Source organism: Chinchilla lanigera, unplaced genomic scaffold, assembly GCF_000276665.1.
Source record: "Chinchilla lanigera isolate Chin_1 unplaced genomic scaffold, ChiLan1.0 scaffold00021, whole genome shotgun sequence".
Taxonomy (NCBI): Eukaryota; Metazoa; Chordata; class Mammalia; order Rodentia; family Chinchillidae; genus Chinchilla; species Chinchilla lanigera.
The window spans coordinates 3,738,644-3,763,469 of NW_004955422.1; the positions used below are offsets into that span (position 1 = coordinate 3,738,644).

General features: G+C 39.7%; 1 protein-coding gene across 1 annotated transcript in view; it reads right to left on the bottom strand.

Annotated features, from left to right (window-relative positions):
* The window catches only part of Hsd17b12 (hydroxysteroid (17-beta) dehydrogenase 12), a 143,350-nt gene that overhangs the window by 17,192 nt on the left and 101,332 nt on the right, over positions 1-24,826 (bottom strand). The window contains exons 5-7 of the mRNA XM_005384084.2: positions 22,807-22,871; positions 21,921-21,965; positions 5,821-5,855 (exon numbers count right to left, since the gene is read on the bottom strand). Coding sequence (XP_005384141.1) covers positions 5,821-5,855; positions 21,921-21,965; positions 22,807-22,871 — 145 coding nt within the window. The remainder of the gene's footprint in view (positions 1-5,820; positions 5,856-21,920; positions 21,966-22,806; positions 22,872-24,826) is intronic.

Below are 24,826 nucleotides of genomic sequence, written 5' to 3' on the forward strand. Positions count from 1 at the left end.
GTTGGTAAAACAGACTGTTCAAAGTGGTGAAATCCATTAACATTTTGATGATAGAAATAAAACTTCAAATTGAAAAACGTTAAGATTGTTTTTTTAACTTGAAAACAAATAGTCAGTGGACTAATGACATTATTCCAGTTTTTGCTTTTTCTGTCTCTGAAACAGACAAGCCTTTCCTTTGTTACTTATTTTTTAGTTTGTTTGTTTTTCTTCCGGTACCAGGAATCAAACTCATGACCTTGTGCTTGCCAGGCAGGCGCTGTGCTGCTGAGCTAAATCCCCAGCCCGCTCCTTTGTTACTTTAAAAGAAAGAAGTTTGTATCAACAGATAGAACCCAACCTTCTAGGATGAAACCTGGTGAGTTGGTAACTAATAGCTGGTCATTTCATTTTGTCTATATGTATAAGAAATTCCTTTGATAAAATGGAATAAAAATCACTTTTGTTATAGAGTCTTTTAATATAGTATTAATTTATGATGTTTAAATTATCTTTTCTTCTAAAGATGCTGAAAATATTGTAAAATGAAATTGTGATAGTTCTACAGCTCTGTACATACTCTAAAAGCCATTGAACTGTGTACTTTAGACAGATTTTACAATATGTAAAATATCTCAGTACATGTGTAAAAAGAAAGAAACGTGTATCTGCGATATATTGGAAAATATCTTTACAATAGGTCACATTCCAATTGAGTGGAAGCTAAAGAGCTCATGTAACACAATATACTTTGCAAAGTGACTGCAAATCCAGACAAGTTAATACCCCCCTCGCACCCCAAGGAGCCTTGAAAGGGTGGGTTTTTAGGTTAACCTGTGTTCATATAGCCAGGAATTGCAATATCCTCGCTCATACAGAGCAAGTATAGAGAAAGCCAGGTGAAGTAGATGAAGTTGATGTTTTTCACCAAGGCCGCAGCCTATTAGGGCCGGTTTTATCAGCTGGATTCTGGGCTCCATTATACTCAAACTAGCTGGGGCGGTTGTGTGTGCCCTTGAACAAAGACCTTGCATGTTTTATTTTATCTCTCACACGTGAAATGCAATTCAAAAGTCTTTAAAGGTTAAAGTTTCACCTTATCGAATACTTTTTAAACATTGAATCTTGAACTCATCAAACAGATTCTTAAGACCTCACTCACCAAAGCCATGATTTCAACAAAGGAAAAGTCATTTAAGATAATAAAAGCTTCTTTCCCACTAAAAAAATAACATCAATAACCCAGTATGTCACAATTACACGGTCATGCTCCTTCACTTGCTTATTCCTTGAGGCAGCGAAGATCTCTGTTACTCACATATTCTACTCTAATTTATAATTTCTAGGGGACAGAGGTACTCTGGGTAAGTAGGAAGACAGAATTTTAGAGTACTTTATGCAAAATAGAGTATTTGCATTGTAAAATACATTAAAACAAATTTAAGACCCTCTAAGTGCTATACAAAAAGAGAATGCATTAGACCTAAGTAAATAAAAGGACAGCATTTAAAATGGTACCCACTTGACAGTAGAGAAAGCAACCCATCTACAAATCTCTGTCCTACCATCAGGGGCACATATTTGTCTAGCAAAACTCTTCCCACGCTCATATCACAACAGCATACAATTCACTCTCTCTCTCTCTCTCCCTCCCCACCCTCCCGTATCTCTCTCTCCTTTTCCCTCCCCCAGGATAATACTCAACTTAGTTTTGTCTGAATCACCAGTGTCACACTGGTATAGCATGCCTTAATCCTCTGCTATATACACTATCTATTCTTTATGTTGAAATAGGGAGGAATATTTGGGACTGGGAGGCACAAAGGATTCGTCTGTAGATCAACTACTTTGTCTAGCTCTAATCCTCCATCTAAGCAGAATTAGTGACGTCAAACCTGTTTCCATGGCACAGCCAGACTCCTGACAACTCTGTTATATCAAGCAGAAGGACAAAACGGGCTGCGCTTAATTGCACACAGAAACAAACACAAAACCAAGCCTGGGTTAACCTCTCACTTTCTGGGGACTTGGGGACAATTCTAATATTGGAAGGTACGTTAAGAATTTTTGCACGAGTTCTATAATGAAGATTCATGTTGCTCATCTTTCAGCACATTTCCCGGTTTGTTATGACAAACACCCAAATAAATGGCTCAAGAAATATTTTCTGTGATGCAACCACAATTCATCACACTGCTTACCTGCTAACAGTCGCATAATGGTATCTCAGCACACAAATTATTTTGGGATCTATTAAAACTAAAATGTTGCAAAAACAAAGCAGAACAAAACCAACTGCTGGTAAAGAAGCACTTTTTCATATAAATACATTCTCTTCCATTATTAGACCTCCCACAAGCCAAACATTAAGCTCACCCAATCTACAAAATTTGGTGCCTTACACATGGAGCTTCCTATAGCTCTGTGCTCTAAGAGAATTCCCTCGGACCTGCGCAATTCCAGGTGTGACTCTTCAATTGTTACCTGGTTTAAAAAAAAAATTGTCAAGCCTTTGTTCTACAAAGGTCGCACCAGTCTAACACACTACTGCAGTATCCTTGTCCTGCTCTAGAAAAATACTATTCTCACAGAGGGAGTAGAGGTATCGTTTGAAATAAGTCACTGATTTCCTCAAGAAACCTCAGCACTGCCCACAGCGTAGGTGCAGAGAGAGAGGTGGGGAAGTGTAAACGCTGCTATAAAGAGCCGGCGCCACAAGGTCAATCAGGGTGGACGGCATTGCAGAGTTTGATGGCAGAGAGGGGACAATGTGCACAAGACTTCAACCTCAATTCTTCACATCTAAGAAGACAGAAGCTGCTCTTGCGGGGTCGTTTTCTATATTTTAAGTATAAACACAGCACTGAAATTGGAGTAGAAAGTTCTCTAATAGACTCACAAAGACAAAGAAACGTGTAACATGGAATTCGACGTCAGAAAAGAATCCTGGAACACAGGTCAGGTATGTAATTAGAGGCAGCAATCCAAATACTTACATTATACAAACATTGCTTTGTTGAAGGAAGTTTGCAAACATTTAGCACATGAAAGAGAATTACCTGCCCTAAAACACCACAACATGTCATAATTCCACCTTAAGCAATACAATATGAAAGAGGCTATTTTTAGCTTTTCCACGGTTGTTATGGCAACCACCTCCTGGCTCCAGCTGTACACAATGTTTATAATTCCAGGGAAGTAGAAAGGGCAAGTTTCCTCTATAATGTAATTATGCTCTTTCTACTTCTATGGTAATAATACTTAGTTTGATTATAGATACTTGTTTAGCGATAGTCAGTTCGCCCGAGGCTATAGTTCTAAAGGGTTTGGAAAATCTCATACATCAGAGGTAGAATCAGTGAAAGGAAAAAACAAAAACGTTAAGTAACAAAAGATCTTTCTAAAGGACACTGCTGTTACTCAGTAGAGACATCAATCCTACGAAAATCAAGCACGGAAACGGCCGTTTGGGGGCGGTGTAAAGAGTACCCTGCAATGAAACCACTTATAATGTGTAATTAAGGCCGCTTTCAGCGGACCTGTTCACTTGGGAGTTTTTCTTTCCTCCTGGGCATCCACTACCGTTTCTGGTCTCCCTTGCTGTTCCCAGTAGCTTGTGGCAGAATGAACCGCAGACAGTGTGATCCAAGCACGACTAATGCACACCCACTTCCAGGGCTGGCCCTGGCCCCTGAAACCTCCCTGAAATCATTTCAACTCTCTCTTCCCTCATTTCCTAGCTGGATGCTGTGAAAACTCCAAGACCGTAAAGAACAATGAAGCCCCAGGTGGAAGGAGACGGTTTCCAGAATGACAAGGTAGGCATGGGAGGGAAAAGTAAACTTTTATTACATTAACTCACTGAGATGTGGGGTGGTCTGTGACTGCACCTGATAACTCCTTAAATCAAGTCAGCATGAATGTTCTCCTAACTAAAAGGGCCAATTCACAACATCCATGTACTGTACATTTTCAACAGTCCTTGGACTGTGCAATATTTACTTTCCCTGAGGTCAGGCTCAGCCCACAGCTTCTGATGATTTCCCCAGGTCATTTCTCAACGTGGGTCAAAACTCAACTTGATCTCTTAAAGACAAGCATCCACCTCCCCTTCTGAATACACCAAAACGAACATTACTCAATCAAGGCCCGTTAAGTGAGTTCTGTTCTCTGCACTGTTTATTTTTACTGGATGCTCTTACTGTAACAGTGCCAGTGGCTGGCAGGTCTGTAGAGACGGCAGTGAAGCTCCCAGCTCTTCACATTTGTACTGTCAGCTAACTCAGGGGGTAGCAGCACCCATCTTCTCTGGACTCTCTCACCTGTCATACAAGGTGGTTGCTTTCCAGTAACCTACACCACTAGATTTCTACAGCTCTTTGAACCCAATATATTCTGTTCTGCCAAGTGATTCCACAACCATTGTTGTTTTAAATGGTTTTCACCAACACACTGAAGAATTTCTTCCACAGCACCTCTGTGGTTTATAAACACTTGTGCCCTCCCTGCACGCAAGTGTTCTACCACAGAGCCACACACCCCAGCCCACATTTTTCTTTTGTTGTGGCCGGATTCGCTATCCGAATGTTATGTGATTTGCACATCTCAAAACTCAGATTGAGATGATGGGCCAAATTTCATTCTTCCTAGGTTCTCTTCTGTCTCGCCTAAGCCAGCTCTTATTCTAGGCTTCTGTGCTGGTTTGACCACAGCCTTTCCCATATCTGACCATCGGGGCCTCGTCCCCACGGTCAACTGATAATAAGCAGTGTGAGGTTTTAAAGGGAAGTTTTACGGCCCAGATAAAGTGGAAATACAAAGACCCTTGCTGAGAAAGTTTCTTGGTATCTGTAGATGCTCAGCATCGTCTCTATAGATGCTCGGCAAATGGGTTCTTAACATCAGTCTCTTCACCTACAGTGATTAAATGAGTTAACACATATGAAGTTGTGGGCACAACACCCGGCACACGGAAGTACTCAATGAACACAAGCTATTGTGTCTGCCTGGAGCTGGTCATCAAGGTCTCTTAGCAGAAGCAGGGTCTCAGGTTCTCCCTTTGCAAAGCTGTGGGTCTCTTCCAAACTCCAGGCTATTTTGCAGAGGAAGGGTGACTATGAAGCCCAAAACTCAGAGAATGATCAAGGTGGCTCAAGATGCAAGTCTGCTCTTTTAACTGTTTTTCTTTGAAGCCTTAGCTATCATTTAAGTTTTTCCCAGGAAGGCACAAAGCCTACTTACAATTTTAAACTGTATACTCTTTCAAATGTAAAACCTCTACAAGTTTCTCAAGAAAAAGAAGACCTCCGGCACATCTTGGTGGTACCCCACTCAAGCCACAGAACAGGTAGGGCGGACAGGTGGGGCCAACAGGTACTGCCTCCAAAGGTAGATCTGACATCATAAAATCACTTCACAACATGCCTGCGTGCCTCATAGAGCCTTTCTCCCAGGAAGAACAAAAAAAGCAGAGTTTAGTGCTTCATGGAACTCCACTGGTAAAGGCTCTGAGAGGATACAGCTTTAAGAAGGCATTCCCGGGAATATCCCAGGAACTCTGGCTGCCCCCTCAGAATAGCAGCAATTGAGTTAGTGTTGGTGACTCAGGCTGCCTTTTTAATCCCGATCCACAGGAACCCCCACAACCCTAGAGAGGAAAGAGTCGAATGGAAAAGGCCTCCTCCACCAGTGACTCATGCTCCACTGTGTGATTTGCCTGGCGCTAGGACATGGAGGTGAGGTTCACTAGTCATTTTAATGAAATTTTCAAAGAAAGGGTTCTCCCTCTAAATAATAATAAGCTCTGCATCCATCGTGTTTGTGTGTGAGCTTGTGACTCACCTTTCTACCATGCCAGGCAGCACCAACCGTGTCATCTGAAAGAGAAAACAAAACATTGATGATGGCTGAGGACAGGCACCAGAGTGAAGGAAACCCTCCCACACAAAAGAGAAGGGAACCACTAAACCACTCACCGCTCCTACAGACAGCGGTTTATTTTATATCCTCTGTATAAGCTGGCCGTGGCAGGATTGCATAAAAAGGTACCTGATGAAATTGTTGGAGAGAACACTGGGAACACTTTCAGTGAACTTGGCTAAAACTAGTCTTGCCTAAAACGTAATACTGGTAGAGATTGTCAAAGAGTAACGGATTTGTGGCGCAAGGAATGTCTCCCAAAATGCATTCTCAGAAAAGGACATAAGGTATGACAAGAAATAACCTGCCTACCAAGATTACTTCAACTTTCTAATCTCAAGAACTCAATCTTTTCTGAGGAAAAAAAAATGCATTTAGAAGAATGTTGTAAAGTTATATGTTGGCAAATAGTAAAGATTCCTTTCACACTGATTTCTTTCACTGATCTAGCTAGTTATGAGCAAAACTCATCCTTAAAGAGAGTTAAGGTTATTTGTGATTTTCCAGTAACCAATAGTCAACTGATGACACGTGCATTTAAGGACTTCATCACTGCTGGCCATACAGGTACACTGATGAGGGAAGCTACTTCTCAACTGTCTTTTGAGACATTATTAGCCAAGAAAAATACCCAAGTCCAATGGCTTGGTCAAAGTGACATCGTTGTTGAGTACTGAGGCTGGAACACAAATTCCTGACTCCTAGATTATATTAGTTCCCTAAGACACAAACGCCACTTTGTAGTAATACAACTTGAGTGCATGTCAAAACAATGCCATATTATCAGTACGCTGATGAGAAGGGAATTTTTTCCCTAGAAATATTCTGAAGAAAGAACATGCCAATCCAGGCTTTACCCAGGTAAACTTCTATGCCGACGTTCAATTCACATGAAAATGCTAGAGCTGTCGTATATAGTTTTCAGTGAAAATGCGAATTCAAACTGACACTGTGTCACAAAAAATGAACTGATATATTGCCAGCTTAAAAGCAAAGGTGTGCCTTCGCACCATGGGAGATTCATTTCAATGCAAGTATATGGATTTGGTGAAATCTGGCCCAGATGAGAAAGAAGGCTTGAGTGCAAGTTTGGCCTAAGGCTTCCCATAGCTCCTTCCTTCTTACATACAAGTATACATTTTTCATAATAAACTCATCTTCACAGAATGATGGGGAAGAAATGCCAGCCGTCCTCCAATATTCATTCTTTCAATATAATGCAGTTGAAGCTTTAGACCTAGGGCCTCTTTTCTACTCTCACCACTCCTGGCCATGTTTTCTGACTATGACTTCTCTTGCAGCTCTCTGTGGCCTATGATCATGTTGTCTAATGAGATATACAGAGAGGCTGGGCATTATGTCACATGCCTATAATCCCAGCGCTCTGGGAGGCTGAGGTGGGAGGGATTGTAAGTACTCTCAGCCTAGCCTGTGGGCAACTAATGACTTAGCAAGACCCTATCTCAACTTCTTGGTCATGCCCTTAAAGATGAGGGGAGTGTGCAGGCACAACCATGTCTTTTCCTGTGCCTTTTCCTCTTCCTGGTGGCTAGAATGTGGCTGTGATGGAAGCAGCTGGACCTACCCTCTTCACAGGAAGGTGAAAGTCATGTGCTAACACTGGTGAAGTGATACGGGGAAAGGAGGGTCTGTAATGCTGTGGAGCTACTCTGTAAAACCTTGATTACCTAAGAAAGAGATGAACTTCTGTTTTGTTTAAGCCACTACTGGATCTGTTACAGGAACTAAACCAATATTTTTCTCTCAGTGCTGGGGATTCAACCCAAGGCTTTGTGCAGGCAGATAAGCACTTGACCATTGACCTACATCCCCAGCCCTATACCAATATGCTAATACCACTGTGCATTTGTGTTGACCCATGTTAACATTTTAAGACCAAATAAGCAGTCCCCAAGGCAACAGGCCTGGGTAGTTTACAGTTTTTTTTTTTAAACTGAAAGAGCTGACATTTTATTTTCACATTTTACAATCAAAAGAAAACTGTACTTTCTAAAGTATTTTTTTTTTTTTTTTTGCCCCACTTTTCCCTGTCAAGACTACTGTCTCTTTGATAGGAAGGGGAAGCAAGTCTTCCTTGTTATGCTGATAGAAAACACCCAGTCACGGCATCATGATCTCCTAAAGTAGAACAAATGGGAAATGAAAGGAGGGGAAAGTAAAAGAGAGAAAATTAGGAAAAAATGGAAACAAAGCTTTTGTACACGGGCAGGCAAGAAGGGGTTAAAGGAAGGGTAAGCGAATGGGGAAAAAAGAATCAGGTTGTACCATGCACAGGTACAAATTCTCTACGACAAATGTGATCATTAGGTATATCTAAAATGTACCAATAAAATCCAATTAAAAAAAACTGGTCTCAAGAGGCTGCCCCTCGGCCTTTGTCTGGTTGAGTCACTCTTAGGAGGGCACCACCATGAGATGAGCGTGAGGCCTCGTTCCAGGAGAAGGTCTCACTGGCATCGTGGGAGGGCCTCCCGTATGGGGTGCGGGCGCCACACCGGGGCGAGGAGGACCGAGGAGAGTGGGGGCAGGTGGGATCATCGCCCATGCTGGAGGAGGAAGAGACGAGGGTAGGACATATCTTTCTTTCCTGGTGGAAATGTTGCCATTGTTTTGTCCATCAGGGTCTGAGCTGGCCTTCCATCCGTTTCTCACAGTACCTTTCACATTCTCTTTGTCTTTCTCACAGAGTATCACGGCTGATGTAGGTATCACGGCAGTCATAATAAAACCCACTCACGATTCGATGACATCAAACAAAACGTTCTGACAAAACTTAGGTTTTTGGGTGGACTCCCACACAGCAAAAGGGGTATCTAGAGCTCTCCGTCTCCCACCCTCGCTCTCCCCCAGATCCTCGCCTTTCCACTCAGGCTTCAAGGACCAGAACCCGCCCTAGGTTCTGTTCCTCTCATAGGGCCACCACTGACTGCTGCCTCCCTCAGACTGCAGGGCCCCGCCCCTGTTTCACAGCTTTTCAAACACAGTCCTATCCCTTGCCTTTTCTACACCCACTTGACCCGGTTCAGAATGTGCCACTGGCTTCAAACCAAACTTTAAGGAAATAAGTCTTGGGAAAGGTTGACTTTATAGAGTTTGAGCTTTTCAACATAGCTACCGTCTCTCTACACAGATTATTAACTCCTCAAATTTGCTTGCGTATTTCCTAAGATTTGTCTTTTCCTAGAAGCACATAGCAATTGCTCAATGCTAACCACTAAATGTTTAAGGTAAGCGTGGTATATGGTTGGGAGAACCTGGAGGAAGTTCCTTCTCTTCTGTGAAGTCCTAACATTTTAAATGAAAAAGGCAAGCACATTATGTGTTATTATCTTCTAACCTCAAATGACACAATACTCACAGGTTGGTCAAAATATATGATGAATGTTTAAATTTCAAAAACTGCTTACAGTAAAAGATACATTGCCATCAATCACCTTCAAAACAATAATCCTCACTTCAACCCTGATTATCCCATTGTTCTTGCCACTTCCTCAAACAGTTCTGCAAGTCCTCTTTCGTGTCTTTACGAGGTGTGAGCAAAAGTATGGTGAACGCTGCTGCTGAGCGCCATCCAATGGGAAACCCGCCTCTGAGGATGCTGCAGTGTGTCCTGATCCACCTTACTCGCCAGATGTGGCACGGTGGGCTTCTGGCTCTTTCCTGAAGTCAGAATGACCATGAAAGGCACACATTTTGAATTAGCACACTGAGGCACCAGCACAGTACACCTAACTGAAGGCACAAAAGAAGACTTTCAGAACGGCTTCAGAAAGTAGCAAGAATGGTGGGATAAATGCATTCAAAATGAGGGCCTGTACTCTGAGGGGGATCTATGGTCTTATATGTAAACATTCAGTTATTTTGGGGTCACACTTGTTAAACATAATGGACCCAGCAGAGAGTACATCACAGAGGCCCCTGAAGAGGGACTCTTGTCCCTCACTGTCCTTTTAGGATGCAGCAGACTAAGTGCCTGGTGAGCCTGCCTGTAAGCACGGGGCGCCCCAAACCGGTTAAATCCAAAAACAATGCCACATTTGGAGGTCACCCAGTTAACTCACAGCACAGACATTTCTACCAATTTTTTAAAAAATATCTTCATTGGGATCTTCTTGGGGTAGTGGACTTGTTCTAAAATTAGACTGTAACGATGGCTGTACAACGCTGTAAGCTTACTAAGTCACTGAACTGAACACTTCAGACAGATGAATTTTAAGGTATGCAAGTCATCCTTTAATAAAGCTTTAAAAATTTGTCAATAATCATATGAAAGAGAATTTTAACAACTGAAATCACAAAATACACCTGATGTATTTTATAAAACCCTGGAGATAACTGAGCACTTCCAATGCCTTGTGCACATCAACCTAGAGCCTGGAGCGGCATCATGGAATAAAGAGCCTTGCTTGTGCTCTTACTGCTGAGGCCGTGCTTCCAGTACGGTGAATGCTGGGAGCTCAGTGTCCAGCAGAACAGCCATGTGGAGAAATCACTACAGGGCCCTGCTATGGGAGGACAGAAAGCCCTAATGCTTAGAAGAAGGACTGGTTCTGTGAGAATCAGGTAGCGCTTCAGATTAAATGGTTAAACTAAAACCAGAAATAGTGGTTTGCTAGAAGGGAAGGTCCAGGAGGAATAGAATGTAAAAGGCGAATGGTCATAAAAATATATAATGTATGGTATAAAATTAGTACATTAAAATACTATTTGTTGGGGGAATGAATAAATGTATAGAAGTAAAAAATTATGTGCATCCTGTTATATATGTCATGAAATGTGCCTTTGCACAAAATATGACAGACAAGCTTCCCATACTAGTAAGACAGATGTACATCAGAGACACTAACAGTGGTAGAATATCTTATTATAAAGGATACAGGTACACAACCTTGAGAGTATTCAAAAACTTTTTTTACTTAGCACATTTCATCAGGGGGCCATAATACTTAGCTAATGTATCATAAAGAGGTCGCCCAAACATTTTGTAAAAAGCTATTCTTCAGTTTCCCAATGTCCAGAGATCATAGAACCAGAATGAGGTAGAAGATTGATGATACAAATGCCCTTACCCAGCAGTGCGTGCATGCGTGTGTGTACGCGTTATAGAAAAGAGACTTGTTAACTGCAAAGTGGTTTATGCCTGTTTAGCCCTCCTATGCAAAAGGAGAAGAGAAGGGGAAGAAATGAAATTTGTAGGCCACAGACACTCAGGAGAAGGACCAGGAAAATCCGCAAGATCTGTGGATGGACTCTTCTATGCTGACCCAGGATCCAGGATCATATGATTACTAGTAAGTGGGTGTTTTAGTTACTTTTCTCTCGTTGCTGAGACAAAATACCTGACACCCAAAGTTAAAAGTAGAGAGGTTTATTTAGCTCAGTTGGTAAAGGTTTCAGTCCAAAACTGGCTGGCTCCAGGGCAGGGAAGTCTGGCAGATAGGCATCACAGAAGAGAAACAGTTCATGGAAGATAGAAGGTAGCAAAGCAACAGGGGGTGGGCATAGCTCTTTCTGTCCCTTATATCTTATCCAGGCTACTTAGGGTGGGTGGCACTCACAGCCTTAATCCTAGCACCCCTGATCCTAGCATTGCACCATGAATCAATCCCAGCACAAGAGACTCTAGATCCAACCACCTCTGAAAAATCCCCGCCTATGACTGCGAGAGGCTTTGGGGGGACATCCATACCCAAGCCATAACAGCACTCATACAGAGTTTTAAAGTTCAATTCACTTTTTCCCAACACAGAAGTGTATACACTTAAAAATAATCCAATAGGATATAACTTTTGGTTGCAATACTGGAGAAAAGAGAATTAATGGACAGAAGTTAACTTTTCTACACCATGCCATATATTAAATATTACTTCTCAATTGTAAATATTATCCAGAAAACGAAAGCCCGTAAGATATAACCATATTCGCAAAATTATGTATCAACAGCATGCTAAACATTAAATGTCTGCCTGATGGCCTTGTATGTATGGACATGATCGTAATATGTACTTTTACATGTAGATTAAAACTCAGTGAATTTTAATAATATGAGGGAAGGTCAGGGCTTGTGGTATCTGGCTATTTGAGAGCCAGGAATGCCTGCTGTGTGCTTCATACCCAAATGGTGCATCAGCAGAGACACAAGAAAGTTAAATTCTTCCTTCCAGATCATTAGCTTCCCCTTCTGGAATCTGACTCTAAATTATTCCTCCTTGCCATAACATGGAATGTCTTTAAAAAAAAAACAAAAAAACCTGTCAAATAATAGTAATACTGAAAAGTCTGAGAAAAGTCAACATGAAACTGGCATACTTTTATAACGCTGATTAATGCCTTCTTCTCCACTGAAATTATCTTTCCTTCTAATCAGATTGTAAGTCATAATAAATTCAATTTCAAGCCTTATTTGGGTATGTGTATACAAATCATTCTTAATATTCAACATATGAGTAGAGAGACTTCACTATGTTACATTAAATTAAATTCTCTTTAACATCAGGCTTTACATAGGATATTTCAACTGAGCTGTTCGTAGTCTCATTTCACTTTGTATGTATGGCAGGGTATCTTGATATCTGTTTATTTATACCAATGCATGAAGCATTTCTGTGAGATCTCACTTTCTATCTGAACTCCATTTCACAGCTCACAAGCTGTTTCTGAAGTTAATTCAACATGCTAATTTTAGGCCATCTGCAGGTGATAATTGCTGTACCAGGGAATTTTTGGTCTTTAATGTATTTCTAAAATAAGGTCCCCAGAAATTCTAAGTTCAGTGGTTAAGAATATTAGACAAGTAGTAGTAAACTGACTTCCACACATTTTCCCACATATTGAGATTTCCAAAAAGTGTACTACAAGCAATTTTAATTCAATTTTTTCTAAGGCAGATAGAAGTTGCTGCAATAGTACTATAACGAGAGCTTCAAATCTGTGCAGAAGAGACATGTATTCTCAACTTATATACTTTTTTAGTGGTAACTTCATTGATCTTCACCACATAAAAAGATATAGGTATCTAGAATCTAAAGAGGGACCAATCTCTGTTATATCACATTCAGACATTACACCTCTCTACAGGTAAGCTGGTATTAAAGTACACAAATATGCAAACTTGAACCACATTTTCAATTTTAAGATTAAAATATTTACTGGTATTTATGTTTATTCTGCTTAGAAAATAAAAACAAAATCAGTATTATTGAATGATTTAGTTGAGATACGTAATTTAAAAATTCTGGCTGGCCTAGAAAATCCTTGAAAATGTTACATTGAAAGGTAACCATCTGTCGTTGAGATTATACAGGATTTATTTTCTCCTTAGTGTTCACGCATCTTATATTTTTGGCAACAATCCTGCATCACTTATAATTAGAAAAGCCCCCACAGTCTTATTTCTAAAAAACAAAACAAACCCCCCCAATATTAATGGAAGTTTTTCTTTTACTTCTGTAGCAGTAATAATCAATAGTTTGTATAAGAAACTTACATATCAAGGAGCCAATCTAGATTTTTTTTCACTCTTCAATTATAAAATAAGATAATACAAATTACTTTTGTATCATGTAATCTGTGACATTTGGTCTTTTTATTGAAGAGTATGATGAAAACATCACATAACACTCAAGACAATAAAAGATTTGAATGAGAAGATTACACTAGAATTCACGTCATTTTAGTAAAGTACGAAAGCAAATGTTGTCACCTGCACCACCATTAGATGTGAAAGGGAATGAAGCTTGCCCTAGGATCAAGGCAAAGCCCCAGGATCCAGGCTATTCATGCACAAAATCAGAACAGCACAAATAGCCTCTCTGTCCACCTCTGCCTTTCCTCCACCCCAGAAACTTGTTCAGATCAAATAGGAGCTGAATTCAAGTGACTGAAAAGAGAACCCACACAGTTTAGAAGGAAACAATTCCTTAGATGCAAATACCTTAAACAAGTTTTCAATGGAAATAATGAACAATAATTTTGAAAAATCATAGTATAATAGTGAAAAAAGAATTACGTAAAGTAACAACAATGTCACACAATGCCTGTTTTGTAGAAATTGGATGGTAACTCCCCTGGAAGTCATGCTGGAATGACACAGCATACATTTCCTCTAGCAAACTGTATAATTTGAGCTCTGTGGTACCAAGAACACAAGTTAATTAGAAATTCTTAGAATCTCACCTGTATGGCTTACAGAATATTTACTACACAGGGGGTCGAAAGCTTAATTAGATAAAGTTTTCACAGTGCTTGGAGATCTCCAAGTATTATGTGATTTTCCTTTCTATTGATGCTTAAGCCTTTGTTGAAGCGTTCTCTTTGCCATTTTTTCCCAGCCCCATATTCCTTAACCTCAAATTCTACTCCATGCTACAAAAAAAGATTTTGGTTTTGTAACAAATTCTAGTTTGATCCACATTAAAATAATTTAACAAAAGAAACAAAAAGAACTTTCCAGAACAGAGGACTGAACGCCAATTAGCAATGATGAATCTAAAACCATAATTTATAAATTGTAAACAGAGATTTTAAGGAAGAATGTATATACCATTATACACTGTTTTACCAAGGTTAGCATACTAGAATATCTTAAGTGCTTTTACCACTTAAATTTTTCTAAAGTCGGCTGACTTGTGAAAAGTGATAGATTTCGGGGAGAGAAAATAAACCCTAAAATTCTCAGACATTTTTACATTTTACCCAAGTGTAGGACATCGTTCCTTTAAATTAGACTCACTTTGAGCTAGAAAGAACCTCAGGATCAATCTACAACCACTTCATTTTTGAAAGAAGAAACTATGGAAAGAGTGGTCGTCCTGCAGTTTGATAAATCCATCCTTTTGTAGTTATGCCTGAAGCAGCCCATTACTATGAGACCCTGAGGGCTAAATGTACTCAATAATTTGCAAAATTTTAGGAGTATAATGATAGCCAGTTTTGGAATGGATTAGAAGATTCTACATACTAACTTGGGATCTCTTCATCTACAAAATCCCTGGGTGGGAATCAGTGCTGAGGTTCATATTCTTCTTAGAATTTATTTCCAAATGTCATTAATTTAAATTCATGCAGCAGGGTGCATGAATTCGTAGCATCTTAGCAATTAGGCTGCTGAACAGACACTGCTCATGGATTTCCAAATTAATACAGGGCTCCCCCTACTGGTGCTGTATCACACGTCAGAGGCGAATCCACGTATAGAAAGAAAAATGTTTCTGTACTTTTCACCCATCCATCCATTCATCCAAACATTCATCATCTCCTCCATGGACAGGGAATAGTATTAGGCACCTCTGGGTAAATGACATACACTAAATATACAGTGGTACAAAAGAAAAAAATTAGCTTTTCAAAGCATGCAAGTGACCTTATACTCTGAGTACTTAGATTTCAGGGAATCGTAAGAATGGAAGATGGTCTAAATGTCTGGGGCCCTCAGAATCTGCAGGTGGAAGCCTAATCCCCAGTGTGGTGGTGTTAAGATACAGAAACTTTGGGAGATGATTATATCATGAGGGCTCCATTCTCATGGCTGGGATCAGCACCCTCACAAGAGAAGCTGGATGGGGCTTGTTTGCCCTTTGCACTGTGTGAAGACACAAGAAGGCGGCACTATCTGGGAGGAACAGGGCCCTCACTAGACAGTGAATCGGCTGGCCTCGACCTTAGATTTGCCAGCCTCCAGGATGATGTGAAATAAACCAGTTCTTTATAAGCTGCCTCACGTAGGTACTTTTTGTTATAGCAGCCCTAAAAGACTAAGACAGAAGGGACTGATTTAGACAAAGCCACGCTAATCCCTCACTACATCAATCAGTCGTTTAGTTTGAGTAGACTGAACACTTAAGAGTCACCCGGAATAGAGAAACTCCACCTCCATTGCCTGGAAGGGCCAGGCTGGTAATGCAGGTGAGTGAGGCACGGTGGGGACTGGTGAGGACGGAAGTGATCTGCAGAGATCCCCAGCTCTCGTCACCTGTGGCCGCTCAGCAATTGAGGTCTGTTATTTGATTTTCAGATTTCTGCCAAGAGAAGCTAGAAATCTGGGCATGAAATTTTCTATTTTTCGAAGTGGAGCCAATCAAAGCATGTAGATAGGCCATAAAAAGCCCAAAGATCACTGGTTTATTATCTCTCGCCTAGAATTAGAAAGGGAACTAACCTTCTGTCCCACTCTGGCAGGAACAAAGGTTAAGAAATGCTCGTAATTTACTTCAATGAGATATCAGTCATTTGATTGAAATTCAACCGTTGAGGACCATATACAGTGAGATCTTATGCCCAAAGAACTAGACTGAGTTTTCAGTTTTAAAGTTAATTTTTTTTTCCTGTACCAGGGATTGAACTCAGGGCCTCACACATGCCAGGTAAGTCCTCTATCACTGAAGAACTTTCAGTTTTAACATTCACATACTTATTTTCAAAATATCTATTGTACACCTGCCATATGTATGGGCTAGGACACAGCAAGGAGCAAACAGTCCATGGTATCAACCCTATAGTGCTTACAATCTATAAGGGCTCTATACTAAAAATAAAATGCTGAACGAGGGAAAGACATACAGTGTGCGGTGGAACCATGAGGCCCAAGAGCTAACGTGGTTTGAGGGGGTCATGAAAGCTCCCTGTCCACCCCCCGCCTCCAGCCCTAGTAAGACATGGTTTCAAGTCTGTACTTTGGTTGAATGTCTGATAAAGGAAGAACTAGACGATTATCCTTTGCCTGAGATTCCTCTTCCTCATCCCTCAATAAAGCAAATACCAAAATTCAATGGTTATCTCACTGTAAGTAGAGGTTGTTCATAAATGTTATGTTAGGTCTCAGCCCTACCATTTCCTTCTCTGCTCTAAGAAAGGTAATAAAGAAGGTTGGAATGCTTTTTCACATGTCAAAAAGGTAGCCTGGGATTCCCTAAGGGGTTCAGCTGCAGGAAGGGTCACTCCCTAGATTCCACCTTATTGACCAAGCCCCGTTTCCACTTTAGGGTTGAAGATCATGGGAAGCAACGCTCCTCCACCACTGGCAGGTTCAGGTAAAATTGTTTGGACAGTGCTCATCTGAAAAGGAGCAAAAAGTATGGTTTACTGAGGTTTTAAAATGCTGTTCAAAGACTCAAAGAACAGTATAGCCTAGAGAAGGCAACCCCCAATGAAACAAATGACCTTAAATCAGAAACAAACACTATAAACAAGATATGTTTTGATGTTGAATTGATGTGGGATGCATTGTGCGACCTGTTTGAAATCAGACCTATACTTGCCTGCTTGGGAACTGTGGTACTTCACCCATTTTCCATGATTTTCCTGACAGTAATCAATAGCAGTTGAACAATTTCATTTGCAAACTCTCTCAGTATTCTGGAATGGAAATACCTCTAGGCAAAAAACTGGAATTCTTTTAGAAGAGTGTGGTTTAATATCCTGAGGTTTAAATTGTCTTTAAACCCCTCTGGAATGAAGGTCATTATTCTTGATAAGATTTACCTCAGATTGCAGTCACTGAGCACCTGAAATTGTAAGAGGAAAGCTCTGTGTGGTAGGACTTCTCTTCCACTTTGAGATTGATCTACCCATTGGTTACCTATATAGAACTTCTACACTATATAATTGCTCTACAGGAAACAAGAACCAGCCTAGATTTATCCCTAAAGGATTTAGAGCACAGGTAGAAAAGCAAGCAACAAGGCTTCTAAGCATCCCTGGTAAAGGGAAAAGCCAGTTAGGTAAGCCACTGAGGGGGAAAGAAGGAATAAACACAAATTATTGGGGAATATTAAAAAGAGAAATGATCAGAGCTAAAGGGCCAGGGAGAGGCATTTACAATTAGACACTAGGGGTCTAGAGGCAAACTATTCTGGTTAATAGCTCTTCCCCAATACTCTCCTGGACCACATCACCATCACTTTATCTAGTGATAACCTGCCCCTCTATCCAGAGGGTAATTTACTGTTATCACTCTTTTACTGGAGTATGAAACCTGTATGGTTTTTATAATCATCTGACTACTCAATGTAGGACAGGGGCCTGCGGGTCTGCAGGAATGTGGAGCTACTTCACTCAGGACTCTCAGGGTAGCACAGGCCTTGCAACAAGACGCTAGGGCCCTACCCAGCAAACACCCCAAGTAAGAGGCATGGGCGCCAAGCCACAGGACAGGCTGACTTGCCAGTCTCTCTTGGTACACGCCTCAGCCAGTCACCTGCTGCCACGTGGACTGCTGAGACAAACTTGGGCCCACCTTAGTAAGAAAAGGCTCATGAGCTTTTTTGGTAAATCTGGTGTGATTTTATGTTATATACACTCATGTCCCAGTTCCCCTCATATTTGGCCAGCAAGAAACTGTTAAGATTCTGTAGCCAGACCTCTTTTCACCTCCATTAATTTACGCTAAACACCCACTGCCACTGAAATTGTGGCTCTAACCATGGGAACACAACACAGTCAACTACACAAGTGTAATTCATTAAAATATCCTAGAGGCCAAATCACAGCATCATGAGAGAGCACTAACCTGGAGCATCACACAGTAAACTTCAAGGTGAATGTCACTGTTCTCGGGATAGATGAGATAAACACACGTGGCACTGCCATTCACTCTGCCACTAGAGCAAACTCTCCACCACAGGGCAACTTACCTCTACGTTAAGACTTCCTATGGCTCCTGGTGCTAATAAGCATGACACTGAAGTTCCTGCACACCCTGCCCTAACTTTGTTTTCCTGGCTTCTGGTTCACCACCACACATCACTCACTCTCCCTGCTCCCAGTCACCATTTCCAAACGTGAGCAGTCACAAATCCACTGTGCCTCGTCCACAAAGGTGACACTACACCTGTCCTACCCACAGTCCACACTGGCTGTCCTCCAGATGATAGTAATTCCATAAACCAACAGTCTTGACTTGTTCTTCTTTTAAAAATATCACAAAGGTATAGGAAAATTCAGATTCATGCTGAAGATAAGAATGACTATATGGTTTAATGAATGATATTTGACATAGCAAACTCTTTGGTACTTTTTAAATGGGAGTTGGTTTGCAAATAAAAGCTTACATACAAAAAAATTTTCAGCGTTTTCCCACCCCATCTTCTTAGTCCCATAAACTTAGCTCCTAAGTGTTTAAGAAATTTTGGCTCTGCTAACTCATTTCAAGTGTGAACAAGTGTCTAGGACAATGTGGAAAGAGAAAGGGAAGAGGAAGAATGGACTGAGGAGACTCATTTTGCAGTGTGACAAGGTATCAGGAATGGGCTCTTGTTCTTATTTCATCAACATTTTTACAATGCTGGTGGATTCATGCTGCTTTGGTCACAAGGTCTCCCTGCACTGTTTGGTCCTTAGGCAAGGATAGGAGGTCGTCACCGCCACACAGGCTGGTCTGCGCTCAGAAGCAGCGTGAAGGTCAGCCTGTGACTATGGAGCACAGCTGCCTCGTTCTCCCACTCTGGGCAGGAAGGACCCTCCTCTCACCAGTATTCTGAAGAGTGCCGGGCAAAAATGTCTAATCTGGGAGGGAGAAGAGGCCGGGATTTTACACGACAATACTGCGCAAAAGGTAAGGTCAGACAAGCAGCAGGTCAGAAGAGAACATGTTTGTGGATCTAGTTAAAACCATCAGAAGACAAATCTGAAAATTTTTAATATTTTGACCAATTTTGCATACTTACATCTGGTAATCTGAGTAACTGATCTGAAAACAACCATATGCCACGGAACAACCATTGGTGAATCCCTACCATCTTGTCTAGTGAAACTCTGTGTCATCGCTAATGTTTTATTTAATAGTTTTTTTTTATTCTCTTTAATGGTTTGAACAATCTTCCATTCTTACATCTGGTAATCTCAGCAATGTAGTGGAAGATAACAATATGTATTATAACAACCACTGTTAATTCCTAGCATTTTGTTTTGAAACCCTGTATCACTTTAAAGCTCTTGCTTTTTTTAATGTCTGTGATGTTGGTATGCTGCTATTTTTTTTAACTATTTTCTTTAAAATAAAAAAAGTAGACAAATCTGCAGCTCTTGACAATCCTATTAAATAAAATTTAAACACTTGAACATATTTTCTCATTAACTCGGCACAATATATCGTGAAACACATGTATCCTGTTTTAACACTTGTTATTTTCAAACACTTGGCCAAATGTACAGAAAAGAAAGATCAAAATAACAGTACACATCAGTCATTTATAAAAGAAACCCACCAAATATAGGAATCATAGACTAGGAGTGATTAATTTGGATCAAAAAACTTTGTTTTATAAAAAACGTAAAATAAATTGCACATATTTACAGAAGTCATTATCAGTTCCAAGTTTAACAACAACAGTAATACTTTTAGAGTCCTTACTGTGATCTGGTCTCTGTTCTAAGAGGTTTTTTTGTATTACCTTGTTTAATTTTCACAATAATTCTGTGAGGTAAAGAGAATTATCATCCCTAATTTATAGCTGAAAAACTGAAGCACAGAGGTTAAGTAATTTACCCGAAGTACAATGTAACTAGCAAATGGCAGTTATTTAATTATCTTGAAATCTCACATAGATGATTAATCTAAATCAGCTAAGGAAACGCTTTCCAACAGATATGCTCATATTCATCACATTTTAAGTGCACAATTCTATGCATGTAGGTTCATTCCAAGTCTACTTCTAGCCCCACCTGCTACTCATTTATCTTACCTGAACTGAATGAGAGAGGGCAGGGGATGGAAGTAGGAGATAAAGGGAAGAGGAGGGAGGAGAAGGAGGAAGAAGACCTTGGTTAATAACAAATGAAAAGACACAGGGCCAGGAGTATAGCTCAGTGGCACAGTGCCTGCCTGGCAAGCCTGAGGTCCTGAGTTCAATTTCTGATACAAAAAAAAAAAAAAAAGGGGGGGGGGACACAGTGGGATGGACTACCTTACAAAATTATTTTCATTTTAAATATTTCATTAGAAGTATCTTCAAGCAGCAAGCTCCAAAAAAATTGAATTAACACTTAAAATTCTTTTAAAAATTGAATTAATTCTTTCAAACAACACACACATTACAGTGAGAAGTACAGCCATATATTAAAGTTGGGCAAGGCATAACATTACCGGTATGTCTAGGACTCAACAATGTAAGAGTTATGGTTTCTCTCAGGATATGAAGACACAAGGAGAACTTTTCTTTAAACATTCACAGTAGAGACAAACACTGAGACTACTCCTTAAAGTGAAAATTAATAATTCTTATTTATATTTATCAGATAAATCTGAATAGTTGCATTGAATATTATATCTAGATCTAGCTCTAGATTTGTTATTGAAAGTATATTTAGCTTTCCATAAGAGCACTCAAATTTAAAGCACAGTGGTACCTCAGTTCACGTTGCCCATGGTAATTTTGCTTTGGGTAGTACTTTTCATTGGTCTGGTATATACAATCAAAATATGGTATTTTTATATAGCTACAGTTAAAAGTAAGAGAAAAAGGTGTTAAGATGCTCATTATTTGATAGCATTGTTCCTGCTGGCGAGTAGCTGGGTGTTTGTGTTCTGACCTGGCTGTAATGCATGCTTGGCTACTGGGCTGGTTATTGTGTGTGGCTAGTAAAAATCACTCTACCTTTATAGTAGGACCATATTCTCCATATGGTGCTATACCACAACACTTAATTTACCATTTAAGTGGGCCACAAGGGACAGAAGATAAAAATAATTTATTAGTGATGAACAGCAAGTGTATGAAACAAATATCTGGCCCTATCATGTTTCTGTGGAACACAATTGTGTACACAATGGTACCTACCATTGTGTTTACATGTTAAAGACACTTAATAACTGTTCGGTTGTTAGCAAAGTAACACACCCACTATGTGGTCAGTTCTTTCTATTTCTTGAAGACTTAACAGACTACTTTCATCTGGAATACATGCTTACTCTAAACAAGAGGTGACTGAAGTGAATGAATAAGTACTGTATCCTTAAATAGAAAGAAGTAAAAAGAGGGTGACATATTTATAACAAAGGTGCTTACCTTACAAACAGAAAGAATATTAATATTTAGCAGTCTCTTGATGACCTGCAAAAAATGATAATTTGATATAATTTACTATAGAAATGACCATATTAGATATATGCTCAGGTAATCTGGAATGCACCAGAAGTTTTCCCAGATATTGCAGAGACCTTGAAAAACAACTGGAGTTGGGAAAAAGAGGCACATTTTATTTTACTCTCCTTATGATAGTATTTTTCTGACACAAGCAGCAATTCATGCTAATATGCAAACTCTAAGGTAAGTGCACAAATAAAATTTGCAAATGAAAAGACACACCTAAAACAAACAGAACACTCTGTAATTTCTCTTCTGCTAATATGGAAACTAGAAATAATCGGATCTAAAATTTTCTAGTTTTTAAAAACTTACACAGTCCTCCAATGACGTGCTTTCCTAGTTTTCATTAAAGGATTATAGATGTATCAAAGATGTGGCTTTCATTTCTGTAGAGCTGGTTAACCTCTATCAACCATCCTGCTAATAATTTACTATTTTTAAATTGATTTTAAAATCCTAATAAAATTGAGCTGTTTTGATATAAATTTATTTATTATAATAAATAATAAAATTAGAGCTACTATTGATCCTGGCTCTGTATATACGATTACAAATATTCTCTCATTCAGTGCTTTTAGCATTCCCATGAAGTTGCCTGTTGTATGGGTGAAGAAACGGAGATTAAGTTAGAAACTTAGTCTTTAGCTTCACCCAAAGACTAACTCAGGTCAGAAATAGAAGAACTGGGGTGGGAGTCCCAGGCAGCTGAGCCCTAGTGTTCATAGTCTGAATCATTTTATCAAACTGTCTCACTAATACCTGAATGCATTCTTTTTGTTACCATAAGAGAGAAATAAAAACTCACATTGTCCAAGTCAGGAATTTCCAAAAAGTATTCAGGATACTCATAGGACATCCCCACGTTGTTAACTGAAATAAGACAAGATCATTAGTCAACTAACATGTATTTTTAAGATTCCTTCAAATAATGGGATTAAAGCTATCAAGCTGAAAATGATACATACAATGAGATAAAACAGAGTTTATGTTGGGAGTGATCCTTCCTAAACCTCCCTACCCCAAATCTGTCCATCCTTAAAATCCGGTCAAACGTCTCCTCCTTCATCAAGCCTGTCTGTCTACACTTCGCACTTCACCCTTGTCAAAAGGACTTCCATTCACCTCCCACTTTCCATCCCATCCTCCTGCTGCAGTGCAGTTACTTCCAGATACTGCTTTGTCTTCTCCGCAATTTAAATTTTCATAGTGTGGTAGACAGACTAGAGAGAACTACAGTGCAGGACTGGAAATTCAAGTTCTAGTTGCAAGTACTTTGGAAAATGTGTAACCTGGGCTAAGTCATGTACAATATGTGTCTCAGTTTGTTCATCTCTTAAGATGAGAGTTTTTAATCACTCAACAAATATCTGCCATATAGTTCTGGGTAAGACATATACCAGGAACTAGAAAAAAGCAGAAAGAAAAAGACAGTTACTGATATCATGGCCTTTATAATCCAGTAAGAAGATAAAGGTGCTCAGCCAAAGAATCAAACAATTCTTCCCTAACAAAGTGCAGAAGCCACAGGAGGCTACTCAGGGAGAGCCTGACTCCATCTGGGACGGGAGGGAAAGCTGCTCTGCGGCAGCCAAGAAAGCAGATCAGACTGAACATGTCTGCTCAACCCTCCCGAGAAGGCTGAGGTCATGTGTTATTTTTTTTCCTTGTATCTCTACTTCCCAATCACCTAACCTAAAGCTAGGGCTATAAGACTACTGGTATGAATATATAAATTTATATATAATAGTACATAAATATTCTAATACTCAGCTATCCTGTGATTTTTTTCTAGCCCTGGAAACACAAAATCAAAGACACCACACACGGAACATTTACTGGAATCAAAAATGAATCCAGTATCTCTGAGTTTGTATTAACTAAGTAATTAAGGAAGTAGATTATCCATCTACCTACCTACACTTAATCATCACAACAATCCCATTAGGTAGAGTTTCTTTTATCATCTCCCTTTCAGGCATCAGAAATGCAGTTCACAGTAGTTAAATAACTTCCCTAAAATCATAGAGAAAACAGCCAGAACTCAAACTCAGGAAATCTGACTTTGGAAGCTTGGCTCTTAACCACTATATTAAAGTCATGATATTCCTTTATCCAGGACCCAATTTTGACAAAGTGATCAGTAATAACTGGGAAACAAACAGAAACCTGATAGCAACACTTAATAATACTGAAGTATTAGAAAAGAAAGATTTCAACTGCAAAAGATAATAAAGTTATGATCAGTCCACTAAAGCATGTAAGAATTGTGCCAAATAAACCTGACAGTAGTAATAGTAACTTTTTCAAGAGGAACTCAGTAAGGGTTCTCTACGTAGCTACGCCAGTCACTTGAGGCAGCGAGTTTCCAGTTTTGCAAAATTCACTCAGCATGGTTTGAACAAGACCACCGAAAACATGTAAGCAAAGGATAATGGCAAAGCAAACTATTTAACTAGGGTTCACGCCAAGTAGGAATAGCATCTAAACATAGTAACAGAAGGTCTAAATTAATTTTTATTTGATTCAATAGGATCTCCATCTACAAGGGATCCCAGTTATCAATTCTCTTTAAAAATCTGGTAACAAATTAAGCCCAAACTAGTTGGAGGTAAGGCTTTATATTCACTTGACTCTGCTTTAACCAGTATGGAATTATAAAGAATGAATAATTCAGTTAAAGTATGTTTGAGAGAAACCAAAGTATCTACTAAAATGCTATACATAAAACAATTCTTTACAATGTCATTTTAAGACAGTAATATTTGAGCAAAGGAAAGGTTTTGTCAAATTATAACATTCTTTACAAGTTAAAACAAACTGCAAGG